This window comes from Phocoena sinus, chromosome 8 (assembly GCF_008692025.1).
Source record: "Phocoena sinus isolate mPhoSin1 chromosome 8, mPhoSin1.pri, whole genome shotgun sequence".
Lineage (NCBI taxonomy): Eukaryota > Metazoa > Chordata > Mammalia > Artiodactyla > Phocoenidae > Phocoena > Phocoena sinus.
This window is the reverse complement of record NC_045770.1, coordinates 24,855,975-24,869,524: the sequence shown is the minus strand read 5'-3', so window position 1 is coordinate 24,869,524 and position 13,550 is coordinate 24,855,975. Positions and strand designations below refer to the sequence as shown.

At 37.9% G+C, this 13,550-nt stretch overlaps 1 protein-coding gene across 1 annotated transcript in view; it reads left to right on the top strand.

Moving 5' to 3' along the window:
• Window positions 1-13,550, top strand: part of ELMOD1 (ELMO domain containing 1) — a 110,775-nt gene that overhangs the window by 54,682 nt on the left and 42,543 nt on the right. Inside the window, exons 3-5 of the mRNA XM_032642136.1 lie at window positions 10,331-10,476; window positions 10,614-10,642; window positions 11,491-11,588. Coding sequence (XP_032498027.1) covers window positions 10,331-10,476; window positions 10,614-10,642; window positions 11,491-11,588 — 273 coding nt within the window. The remainder of the gene's footprint in view (window positions 1-10,330; window positions 10,477-10,613; window positions 10,643-11,490; window positions 11,589-13,550) is intronic.

The window sequence follows — 13,550 nt, the reverse complement described above, 5'->3', positions numbered from 1 at the left end:
AATAGTGTACTTCTTGTTTATTACAGGATTTCTTCAAGCAAGAATTAACTTTCATTAGCAAATTCATTGAAATTGTTCAAAATAAGCCGCTTTTCTCTTACTATTCCAAAAGAAGATGTCAGAGTCACAAATTTAAGATGATGGAGTAGTGTTGTACTACAGGTACCCACACCCCCTCACCCCAGAGGCAGGAGAGTACATGGTCCTAGGTGCATCTCCTGTTTCAGAGGCTTCATCCCTGCTGAATGGATTCCTCTAACAAAGAAGCACAAGACAGGAGCTCACTTTTATTTGGTAGCAGAAATATGATTTATTTTGAATAATTTATTTATATTGGGTGGCTATTCTTGTGCCAGCTAGAGGATGAATGTTAAATGATAAAAGTGATCATAATTGCCTTATGGAAGGATACTGCTATGAACTCAGCATAAACTTCACTCGGCAGCATATCAGTAAATGGCAGTAACAGAAAATGTTGGAAATAGAACATGTGTAAGTAGCTCTTTTTATTAAATCAGATTCTTCCAGTGCTTAAGCAAGGCATTCATCTTTGGAAACTACAGTGGCTCCTTTTGGAACGCAATCAAAAAGCTATGATTGAAAACACAGAAACAAACACAAAAAAACTGCTGTCTATGCATATAGTTATTAAAAATCAGAGATGGTGGGGATTCCTTGGTGGTCCAGTGGTTAGGACTCCACACTTTCACTGTTGGAGGGCCCTGGTTCAATCCCTGAGTTGAGGAACTAAGATCCAGCAAGCCACGCAGTACAGCAAAAAAAAAAAAAAAAAAACAACCAAAACCAACCAAACGAACAAAAAACACACATGTAAAAAAATATAAGAGATGGTGATCAGTATTTTCTCCTTGTAGTCTTGAGAATTTGATTGTTGTTCCTACAAAATGTAGCAAATCTTTTCAATAGTGATTTGAGAATCTTCCATCAGAAATAAGAAAACTAAGTCTAGTGTTATGAAGAATAAAAGCAAAATATTCTTCTAAATAAAACTAAGATTATTGGTTTGATGATTCAGGCTAGGAGATAAAAACAAAACAAGCACAGCTATAAACCCTCTGAACATAGGGTTCAGATGGTGGAGAGAGTGTGGCAGTAATTCTTCTTCTAATAATAGGAACAGAAGGATAGGATTAAAGAAAGCAAATGGGATCTGCTACACAGGTACATCTGAGATGCCTTCACTCCAGGCACATGGTCAGAAACATAAAGGAGATAAAGGAAATTAAAAGGAGGAAAAGTACTATAAATCCAAAAGTTCCTATTCCTAAACTCAGATTGGAAAGGGATGCACTTTTCCTACCTTTCTCCCTCCCTCCCTTTCTCCCTCCCTCCCTTTCTTCCTTCCTTTCTTTCTTTTTTCCTAAACCAACTACTGATTAGCTTTAAAGCGTTAAAGATTCATTTCTTCCTTTAAGGGTAAACATGCCAAACCAATTTAACATTCTCCCCAAATATTTAATCATTTTGATTGTTCTCTGGATCTTAAGCAGTTTTCCCACAAATTGAGGCACTTAAATAGGACCAGACATTTAAGAAGTGATCTCTTGGTAGCACTTGATGGTGAAGAACAGCCATCCTGAGATGCTCATATGGAGGTTTTGCTGATCTGGTCCTTTCACGAGAAAGCAACTTGGGTACTTGTTCTCTCATCAAAATCGGGCTTCCGGGCTTCCCTGGTGGTGCGGTGGTTGAGAGTCCGCCTGCCAATGCAGGGGACACGGGTTCTTGCCCCGGTCTGGGAAGATCCCACATGCCGCGGAGCGGCTAGGCCCGTGAGCCATGGCTGCTGAGCCTGCGCATCCAGAGCCTGTGCTCCACAACGGAGAGGCCACAACAGTGAGAGGCCCGCGTACTGCAAAAAAAATAAAATAAAATCGGGCTTCCAAAGTAAGGGGTAGCGCTGGTATTTCCATCTCTGACCATGCCTTACATTTACGATCGATCTAAATGCAAAATAAACTGTATCTGTCAAGGCATTGTTTGATCTGATGATCTGGCTTGAAAAAATATAATACATAACATAGAAAGAAAGTACAGTGCCTAGCATAACAAGCTGGTTTTTAATGAAATATTTGTGGGCATGTTGGCCCATTACAAAAACAAGGAAAAAATCAAAATATATCCTGGATAATAAATAACATTATCAGGACACTCGCCCAGAAATTATGAAAGGGTAAGGAAGCAGTGTATAAATGTCATTTCACAATTGAAATGAGCATTTCTCTTTCATGATTTGTGTTATTGTTTCTGTGATTATGTGAGAGGGTTGTGATACACCTCACAGAGCATTGAGCCCTAAGAAATGATGCACCATCTCTAACCCCTCACTGTGGATTTCCACTGGGTTTCCCTGTCTTTGACAGTGTGAATACCCTCAGGGGAATTGAAAAAAAGAAAAAAGAAAAGCATAGAACATGATGTCTTTTCTCTCCTTTTATATAATACTGTCTTGATGCAAAACAATTCCCCAGGCATTTTCTTCTTATATGCAAGGAGGCCAGTGGGAGAAATTTTAGATGGGCTGTAAGTCACTCTCATCTGGATGCTTCCTGCCACCTAGGATGACACCTCTAGGTCTCAAGCCACATCTTTGTATAGATCTGATGAAGAAGTTGCATAGGGGAAACTTTCTGTAGTTTAATTTAATTGGCTTGTATCCTAAGTAGGTTGAATACAAAAATACTCCTTAAACTGTAATTAGAACCTTTTTCTCTAGGACGATTTAGTACTACAAGAACCTGATTATTATGGAGTCTTAATGCATAGACTTAAAATAGGCTTCATTTGAGAAGCTGGCCCACATACTGGGCAAACTTTACTGGAATTTGCACATGGGTATCATAAGGGCAGATATCATGGAAAGATTTATCCCTGACTTGTAATAGGATTAATGCCAACCAGTTATTAATATCATTACCATTTGGCTGATAACAAGTTAACAAGGATATTGCTCAATCTTTTCTTCTGTCATAGCTATCCAATAGTTGGAAGAATGGAAAACTTTTTCCAAGAGACCATGTTGTGGTTTTGTAAAATTTCTCACTCAACTAATTAAAATGTTCCATTAATTATTTTCAGGGTTACTTGTTTTTGGAAGCTGATAATCTAAATCCTAACAGATCTTAGAACATATTTGACTAAAACAGTTGAATTTCAGACTTCACAACATAGTAAATCCATTTTTTGTCTTTCAGCAGAATATGACTTCCCATAGAAACTTCATATGTACTTTTGTAATGATTTTTTTTTAACATCTTTATTGGGGTATAATTGCTTTACAATGGTGTGTTAGTTTCTGCTTTATAACAAAGTGAATCAGTTATACATATACATATGTTCCCATATCTCTTCCTTCTTGCATCTCCCTCCCTCCCACTCTCCCTATCCCACCCCTCCAGACTGTCACAAAGCACCGAGCTAATATCCCTGTGCCATGCGGCTGCTTCCCACTAGCTATCTACCTTACTACGTTTGTTAGTGTGTATATGTCCATGACATTCTCTCGCCCTGTCAAAACTCACCCTTCCCCCTCCCCATATCCTCAAGTCCGTTCTCCAGTAGGTCTGCGTCTTTATTCCTGTCTTACCCCTAGGTTCTTCATAACATTTTTTTTTCTTAAATTCCATATATATGTGTTAGCATACGGTATTTGTCTTTTTCTTTCTGACTTACTTCACTCTGTATGACAGACTCTAGGTCTATCCATCTCATTATAAATAGCTCAATTTCGTTTCTTTTTATGGCGGAGTAATATTCCATTGTATATATGTGCCACATCTTCTTTATCCATTCATCCGATGATGGGCACTTAGGTTGTTTCCATCTCCGGGCTATTATAAATAGAGCTGCAATGAACATTTTGGTACATGACTCTTTTTGAATTTTGGTTTTCTCAGGGTATATGCCCAGTAGTGGGATTGCTGGGTCATATGGTAATTCTATTTGTAGTTTTTTAAGGAACCTCCATACTGTTCTCCATAGTGGCTGAACCAATTCACATTCCCACCAGCAGTGCAAGAGTGTTCTCTTTTCTCCACACCCTCTCCAGCATTTATTGTTTCTAGATTTTTTGATGATGGCCATTTTGACTGGTGTGAGATGATATCTCATTGTAGTTTTGATTTGCATTTCTCTAATGATTAATGATGTTGAGCATTCTTTCATGTGTTTGTTGGCATTCTGTATATCTTCTTTGGAGAAATGTCTATTTAGGTCTTCTGCCCATTTTTGGATTGAGTTGTTTGTTTTTTTGTTATTGAGCTGCTTGTAAATTTTGGAGATTAATCCTTTGTCAGTTGCTTCATTTACAAATATTTTCTCCCATTCTGAGGGTTGTCTTTTGGTCTTGTTTATGGTTTCCTTTGCTATGCAAAAACTTTGAAGTTTCATTAGTGTAATGATCATTTTAATTGTAGTTATAACTTTCTTCTTAAATAAAATAATATATACATATTAAAAAAGAAAATATACTTAATCAGAAGAGAAAATAAAAATTGCTCATAATTCCATTACCCAGAAAAACCACTGTTAATATTTTTGTTGTATATCCTGCCAGTCTTTTTCTCCTTGTTTATATATCATCATTAAATATTTTGTTTTATTTGCTAAAGAAAAAATATATTATTCCACACATGTTCTTTCCAAACATTTTTCTATTTGATAAGCATATTATGGACATTTTATGTTATTAGTTACTCCAGAATACAATTCTAATGCCTACAAAGGATTCTACCACATTTTAGTGTAGAAATTTAGTTACTTATATGTTTCCTCCATTCCCTGTTCATTTAAAAAAATTTTTTCAACATGTTTACTGGAGTATAATTGCTTTACAGTAGTGTGTTAGTTGCTGCTTTATAACTAACTGAATCAGCTATACATATACATATATCCCCATATCTCTTCCCTCTTGTATCTCTCTCCCACCCTCCCTATCCCACCCCTCTAGGTGGACACAAAACACCAAGCTGATCTCCCTGTGCTATGTGGCTGCTTCCCACTAGCTATCTGTTTTACATTTGGTAGTGTATATAAGTCCATGCCACTCTCTCACTTCATCCCAGGTTACCCTCCCCCCTCCCATGTCCCCAGGTCCATTCTCTACATCTGCATCTTTATTCCTGTCCTGCCCCTAGGTTCTTCAGAACCACTTTTTTTAGATTCCATATATATGTGTTAGCATACAATGTTTGTTTTTCTCTTTCTGACTTACTTCACTCTGCATGACAGACTCTACATCCATCTATCTCCCTACACGTAACTCAGTTTTGTTTCTTTTTATGGCTGAGTAATATTCCATTGTATATATGTGCCACATGGACACTTAAGTTGCTTCCATGTCCTGGCTATTGTAAATAGAGCTGCAGTGAACACTGTGGTACATGACTCTTTGAATTATGGTTTTCTCAGGGTACATGCCCAGTAGTGGGATTGCTGGGTCATATGGTATTTCTTTTTAGTTTTTTAAGGAACCTTCATAGTGTTCTCCATAGTGGCTGTATCAATTTATATTCCCACAAACAGTACAATGTAAATTTTCTCCACACCCTCTCTAGCATTTATTGTTTGTAGATTTTTTGATGATGGCCATTCTGACTGGTGTGAGGTGATACCTCATTGTAGTTTTGATTTGCATTTCTCTAATGATCAGTGATGTTGAGCATCCTTTCATGTGTTTGTTGGTAATCTGTATATCTTCTTTGGAGAAATGTGTCTTTAGGTCTTCTGCCCCTTTTTGGATTGGGTTGTTTGTTTCTTTGATATTGAGCTGCATGAGCTGCTTATAAATTTTGGAGATTAATCCTTTGTCAGTTGCTTCATTTGCAGATATTTTCTCCCATTCTGAGGGTTGTCTTGTCTTATTGTTTATGTTTTCCTTTGTTGTGCAGAAGCTTTTAAGTTTCATTAGGTCCCATTTGTTTTTATTTCCATTTGTGTAGGAGGTAGGTCAAAAAGGATCTTGCTGTGATTTATGTCATAGAGTGTTCTGCCTATGTTTTCCTCTAAGAGTTTTACAGTGTCTGGTCTTACATTTAGGTCTTTAATCCATTTATTTGTTGTTTTTCCCTTGCTGCTTTTAATATTTTTTTCTTTGTATTTAACTTTTGATAGTTTGATTATTATATGTCTTAGCATATTTCTCCTTGGATTTATCCTGTATGGGACTCTCCGTTCTTCCTGGACTTGACTGACTATTTCCTTCCCCATATTAGGAAAGTTTTCAACCATAATCTCTTCAAATATTTTCTCAGTCCCTTTCTTTTTCTCTTATTCTTCTGGGACCCCTATAATTCTAATGTTGGTTCGTTTAATGTTGTCCCAGAAGTCTCTGAGACTGTCCTCAATCCTTTTCATTCTTTTTTCTTCATTCTGCTCTGCAATAGTTATTTCCACTATTTTATCTTCCAGGTCACTTACCTGTTCTTCCTCCTCAGTTATTCTGCTATTGATTCCTTCTAGAGAATTTTTAGTTCCATTTATTGTGTTGTTCATCATTGTTTGTTTGCTCTTTAGTTCTTCTAGGTCTTTGTTAAACATTTCTTGTATTTTCTCCATCCTATTTCCAAGATTTTGGATCATCTTTACTATCATTATGCTGAAATCTTTTTCAGGTAGACTGCCTATTTCTTCTTCATTCTTTTGGTCTGGTGGGTTTTTACCTTTTTCCTTCATCTGCTGTGTGTTTCTCTGTCTTCTCATTTTGCTTAACTTACTGTGTTTGGGCTCTCCTTTTCACAGGCTGCAGGTTCGTAGTTCCCATTGATTCTGGTATCTGCCCCCAGTGGCTAAGGTTGGTTCAGTGGCTTGTGTAGGCTTCCTGGTGGAGGGGACTGGTGCCTGTGTTCTGGTGGATGAGGCTGGATCTTGTCTTTCTGTTGGGCAAGACTGAATCTGGTGGTGTGTTTAGGGGTGTCTGTGACCTTATTATGTTTTTAGGCAGCCTCTCTGCTAATGGGTGGGGGTGTGTTCCTGTCCTGCTCGTTGTTTGGCATAGGGTGTCCAGCACTGTAGCTTGGTGGTAGTTGAGTGGAGCTGGGTCTTAGCATTGAGATGGAGATCTCTGGGAGAGCTTTCACCATTTGATATTACGTGGAGCCGGGAGGTCTCTGGTGGACCAGTGTCCTGAACTTGGGATTCCCACCTCAGAGGCATAGGCCTGACACCTGATTGGAGCACCTAGAACCTGTCAGCCACATGGCTCAAAAGAAAAGGGAGAAAAAAAAAAGAAAGAAAGAAAAAAATAAAATAAAGTTATAAAAATAAAAAATACTAAAAATTAAAAAGTAATAAAAGAAAGAAAGAAAGAAGAGAGCAACCAAACCAATAAACAAATCCACCAATGATAACAAGCACTAAAAAGTATACTAAAAAAAAAATTTTAAACAAACAAAAAAAAACCAGACAGAACCCTAGAACAAATGGTAAAAGCAAAGCTATGCAGACAAAATCACACAAAGAAGCATACACATACACACAAAAAGAGAAAAAGGAAAAAAATATATATATATATTAAAAAGAAAAAGGGAAGAGAGCAACCAAATCAATAGACAGATCTACCAATGTTAATAAACTCTAAATACTAAACTAAGATAAACATAAAACCAAAACAAATTAGATGCAGAAAGCAAACTCCAAGTCTACAGTGGCTCCCAAAGTCCACTGCCTCAATTTTGGGATGATTCATTGTCTACTCAGGTATTCCAGAGATGCAGGGTATATCAAGTTGATTGTGGAGATTTAATCTGCTGCTCCTGAGGCTGCTGGGAGAGATTTCCTTTTCTCTTCTTTGTTCACGCAGCTCCTGGGGTTCAGCTTTGGATTTGGCCCCGCCTCTGTGTGTAGGTCACTGGAGGGCTTCTGTTTTTTGCTCAGACAGGACGGGGTTAAAGGAGCCGCTGATTCGGGGGCTCTGGCTCCCTCAGGCCGGGGGGAGGGAAGGGTACACAATGTGGGGTGAGCCTGTGGCGGCAGTGGCCGGCGTGACGTTGCACCAGCCTGAGGTGTGCCGTGTGTTCTCCCAGGGAAGTTGTTCCTGGATCACAGGGCTCTGGCAGTGGCGAGCTGCACCGGCTCTCAGGAGGGGAGGTGTGGATAGTGACCTGTGCTTGCACACAGGCTTTTTGGTGACTGCAGCAGCAGCCTTAGTGTTTCATGCCCATCTCTTGTGTCCTCACTGATAGCCATGGCTCACGCCCATTTCTGGAGCTTGTTTAGGCAGTGCTCTGAATCTCCTGTCCTCATGCAACCCGAAACAATGGTCTCTTGCCTCTTAGGCAGTTCCAGACTTTTTCCCAGACTCCCTCCCAGCTAGCTGTGGTGCACTAGCCCTCTTTAGGCTGTGTTCACGCAGCCAATCCCAGTCCTCTCCCTGGGATCTGACCTCCGAAGCTGGAGCCTCAGCTCCCAGCCCCCACCCGCCCTGGCAGTTGAGCAGACAAGCCTCTCAGGCTGGTGAGTGCTGATCAGCACTGATCCTCTGTGCGGGAACCTCTCCGCTTTGCCCTCTGCACCCCTGATGCTGCACTCTCCTCCGTGGCTCCGAGGCTTCCCCCCCTCTACACCTCTGCCAGTGAAGGGTCTTCCTACTGTGTGGAATCTTTTCCTCCTTCACAGCTCCCTCCCAGAGGTGCAGGTCCTGTCCCTATTCTTTGTCTCTGTTTTTCCTTTTTTCTTTTGCCCTACCCAGGTAAGTTGGGAGTTTCTTACCTTTTGGGAAGTTTGAGGTCTTCTGCCAGCATTCAGTAGGTGTTCTGTAGGAGTTGTTCCACATGTAGATGTTTTCCTGATGTATTTGTGGGGAGGAAGGTGATCTCCATGTCTTACTCCTGTGCCATCTTGAAGGTCTCTGTCCCAGTGCATTTATATGATATAGACCATGATTTTGTATAAGTCCGTTGGAATTGTTATTTTTAACTCAGGCTGTTCAAGATATTGGAGCCAGAGCAATTTTACAAAGGAACACAATCAAGGTTTTGGTTCAAATTCAGGGATTAATCACATCATTGAGGATATTAATTAACTACACAAATTCATCTTAATGACCCTGGATCACCTTATGTTAGAGCTGGGGGAAATTAGTGAACATGTGAGAAAAAGAAATATCTTTTAGAAATCACACCAATAGGAAGTAATATAAATAATTCTGCCTTCTAGGAAAATAATTCTGCCTTCTAGGAAAACTCTAGTATTCAGAGAAGAAGGGTTGAATATAAGTTCCTGGATGATAAGTCCTCTTTACTTCTACAGCTTGAGTCATTTTGAGATGCTGAGCAGTCCCATGAAGTAGTAGACACTCACATATTAAAAACTAAAAGTTGGCATACAACACAAATTCACATGTGCCAGAGACATTGTGAATAAGTGCATGATTGGTGGCCATATACTTTATAGTTTGTTAAGGTATTATTGGAGTGAGATAGGGTGTGCAATGAAGAAAACTTTGTTTAGCAGGAGTCAAGAACAAACTTGTCAAGAGGCGGAGTTTTTGGAAGGTTTATATCAGAGAATGTTGAAGAACCGAAGGTCAACATGCTTGTTCAGTAAACTGTTGTGGAGGCATTCTGGCATATCCAAGAAGTACTGGGATTGGTCAGCAGAGAAGATGGTGGCCACACAACAAAGTCCTCAAAGAGGACAACAGTACCAAAAAGAAAGCAGAGGGAAGGGGGAAAAAATGGGAGCAGGGGAAGAAATAACACAGAAGCCAAAAATAAGACACTAAGGAGAAACTGGAAGTGAATTGGGGCTGGCTAAGAGGCTATTCGTGGGGGCAGAAGATGGGAGATGCCACAGTATACCCTTTCCCTGTGTCTATGGGGGACAGCTTCTAAAACACAAGTGTTCTGTTTTCGAGGTACTGATTTGCTTTGAAAATATTTTTAGGCAAAGGTAGGAAAAGAATGGATCCCTGTGCTTCACTCTTAGTTTGTTGGTGTGTCAAATTTTCTAGAATAGGGAATTCTGGAGCTTGCAGTCATAGTAAGTGTGTACTTACAGACCTTGGGCTTCCCTCCCAATGATGGGTTTTGTAGCTACCTCAAATAAAATAACATGGGGTTAGAATAATGAAATATGGCGACTTCTCTGGCTCCCTTTCTCTCGGACCAGTGGACCTCGCCCGGGAGCGCTCCCTAATAAAGCTCACTTGAAGCTTTAAAAAAAAAAAAAAAAAAAGAATAATGAAATATGCTTGTAAACCCAGAAGTCTAATGATTGATTTTCTTCTGGGCTTGTTTGCTTGCTGGTGGTGGCTGCTTTCTATTCTCTTACAGAATTCTATTGGAAGAGTGCTATCTTTTGTTTTTGACAGAATGCTGATCCAGGTGTGCCTGTATTTTTACTGTAAATTTTTGTGGCGTTGCCTGAAATTTGTAATGAGAAAGCTGACTGGAAGATGTGAACTGCAACGGATCTGTTACAATACCAAGCCTGGAGCTTCTAGAACTATGAAAATCGGTAAGCATGAAACAAAGCAGTAAGCAAAATGTAGGCTTTCTGGGATTGAGGATACACTGTTATTTTTCAGTATAGTAATTGTAAACCACTTGTAAAAGATAATTTTTGAATGGCTTTTTAAATCATCTCTTTTCCAGAAACATCACTGAGGGATTCAAAAAGTAAGGTAAGTAAAATTGTTCCTATATTTTTCAGCAACTTTTCAATTGAAGACTTACCTCCATCATCAAAAAGTAAAAATTTTAAGAAACAAAAAGATACTTTTGGCTATGAATACTAATGCAAACTGAGAAGAATGAATTGTTTTCCCATCACAAACCACTGTACTTTTTACATGAGAGCAGCCACTCAAGAATTTCTAGGCAGATTTATGACACACATATTACTTCATTGTTGAATTAATCCTTTTTTATACCTCTTTCCAAATCATAAAATAAATATTCCTTGAAAATAAGAGCAGTGGTAACTCTCTGGTATTTCATCAATATCCAAATCATTTAACTTTATACTCAAGATTTTCCAAGAAAATCAAAGAAGCCACTATGCTAGCATTTATAGCACGTAGTTAAGCATCCACATAAGAAAGAAAAATCTGCTTCTCAAGATTCTTGAATATTTAATTTAATTTTGGCATCCTTAGGACTATATCCCCCATGTACTTCACACAGTTGTAGACATAATGCCCATTAACAATGGAAGCCATGTGTGTTGAGTGAGAAAAGGAAAATATAATATTTCTGTGTAAGTAGCTTAAAACAGATGAAGATGGTAAAAAAAACTTATGTATTTTTGTTTTGTTATGTTAATTACCTTAATCAGGAAAATTGTACTACCCCCACTGTGAAAATATCAAATTTACTAGAATTCAAATACTACATGAATTTTTTGCCTTTAGTTTAGTTTCTTATCTTCATATAGAAGCTTTAAACAAACATTTGAGGCCCCTATTTAAATAGACCCCACTTAAGACACCAGTGTTCATGACAAAGCAACTGATTGAAACATGTTTTCCAGCTACTGCAGACTTCAGTGAGTGTTCATCCTGATGCTATTGAAAAAACTATAGAAGACATTATGGAACTGAAAAAAATTAACCCTGACATAAATCCACAGTAAGAATATGTTTATTATGTTGTAAATATAAAACAGAAGTCACATGCCACATATTTAGTAGTTCTAAATACTCTAACTATGCTCTCACACGCTCTTTCTCCCTCTCTCTCTTTCCTGCCCCAAATAATCATCTGCATGTTGTGACTTTCAGATGAAAAATAAAGAAAAAAGATGCCTTTTTATTATTTGTAAATAGCAGCAGCTTTGTACTTCTGTTGTGATTTATGCTTATGCTTCTGAACCGCAATGAATGTAAGAAATCTGGTGCATGCCCCTGATATCAGAAGGTGAAATAAAGGGAGCCCATTCATCAACAGTCGCTCCATATGATGCCTGTGTTTTACATTAACAGTAAATGTTTAGATTGTAAATGTGCCTGAGCTGATTCTGCTCCATAAAGAATATTTCTTCAGTTCATGACAGGCTGATAATCTTGGAGACAGTTTCTACCTGCTTGTGTAGAAGACAGGCATGTGTGGGAGAGAGAGATAGACAGTTTTTATATGAAGACTTTAGAACTTTGTAATTTAGTCATCTCATCTTGGAAGTATTAAAATGCATTTGGCGATGTACATGACATTTAAAATTAGCTTTATATTTTCCATTGTGTACAGGAATTTTTCTGTAAAATTTTAGGCTTAGGATATTGGGTAGAATAAATTCTGTATGCAGATATATTCAGATAAAGTTTAGGTAAGTAACAAACTGTCTTTTAGATGTGCATACTTAAGAACTTCAGATGTTATCACTAAAGAAAGCTTTTACTTGCCAAAGATGAGGAGCTGTAGTCAAAGGGAATTTCAGAGTGCACTTTGCATAGGTCTGTATCTTGAAGGGATTCTAGTACTAGCTGATGGAGACTCATCACAAAACTCCATTTCCAAGTAGTCTCCATAGTATTCTTCTATAGAAGCTTCAGCTAATTAGCTGCCTTTTCCTTATTCAGCCATTAAATGTGATTTAATTATACAGTAAATGTCTTTTTGAAACCTTCTGACATATTTTATTTCTCTGGGAAGCTGGTAAGAATGAAATTCATTTTAAATTAAGTTGAACCAAAGATTTATGATTACAATTAGGCAGGAGAGATATATTAGACCTATAATCATATTTAGAGATTGGGTTAGATTTAATAGCAAATCTTTTCTGTCTCTTTTATGAAAGTTATATATTTCATTCAAAGGTATTTCCTTACCATCTATTCTTTTGATTTCCTTTAGGGAGAAAAAACCCTTATAGGTAGTAGATTGTGTTTTTTAAAGCTCAATATGGATTTTAGTGGGGCTTTTTTCCAGGTTGACATTGACATAATGTGATTTTTTTTTAATTGAATAATTTTCTGGAAAAAAATCAAGAAATAGAGAGGGCTAGGGGAAATACCTTATAATTTATCAAGCCATTACTACTATTAACCTTACTTTGTTTTATACATTTTTTTTCAGGTGCCACTTACAGTGGTGATAAGAATTACTACAGTAAAATTGAATTGGGTCCCTTGTTTTCTTCTTTTTTATTTCTACCACTCCCTTCTTTCCCTCAAGATTAACTCTCTTCTCAGTCCTGTGTTGATTTTATGGGTGACCACTGTGCCCTTTTCCTAAATATCTGATTTAGTTTTTTTTAATTGAACATTCAATTTTATTTAAGTTTAGTATTCTGGGTTATCTGACACTGCCATCTATGTTGGGAGTAAGCATACAATCCTAAAACTTAAATTTTTCTATTGCCCCCAACTTTAGACTTAACCTCTATACATCTCATCCCCCCCCAAAAAAGATGATTATGACACTGTCATTGTGATTACGGTGACCCCCCAACTCCAACAAAAAATGCTTAAATTTAGTGAGTGAATTAGAAGTTGGAGTATATTGAACAGTAACTCTTAGGCTGAATCATATGCAATTGCTATTATTGAATCACAAAAGTGAATAACTATAAAATTAGCAGGAAAAAATAAACAT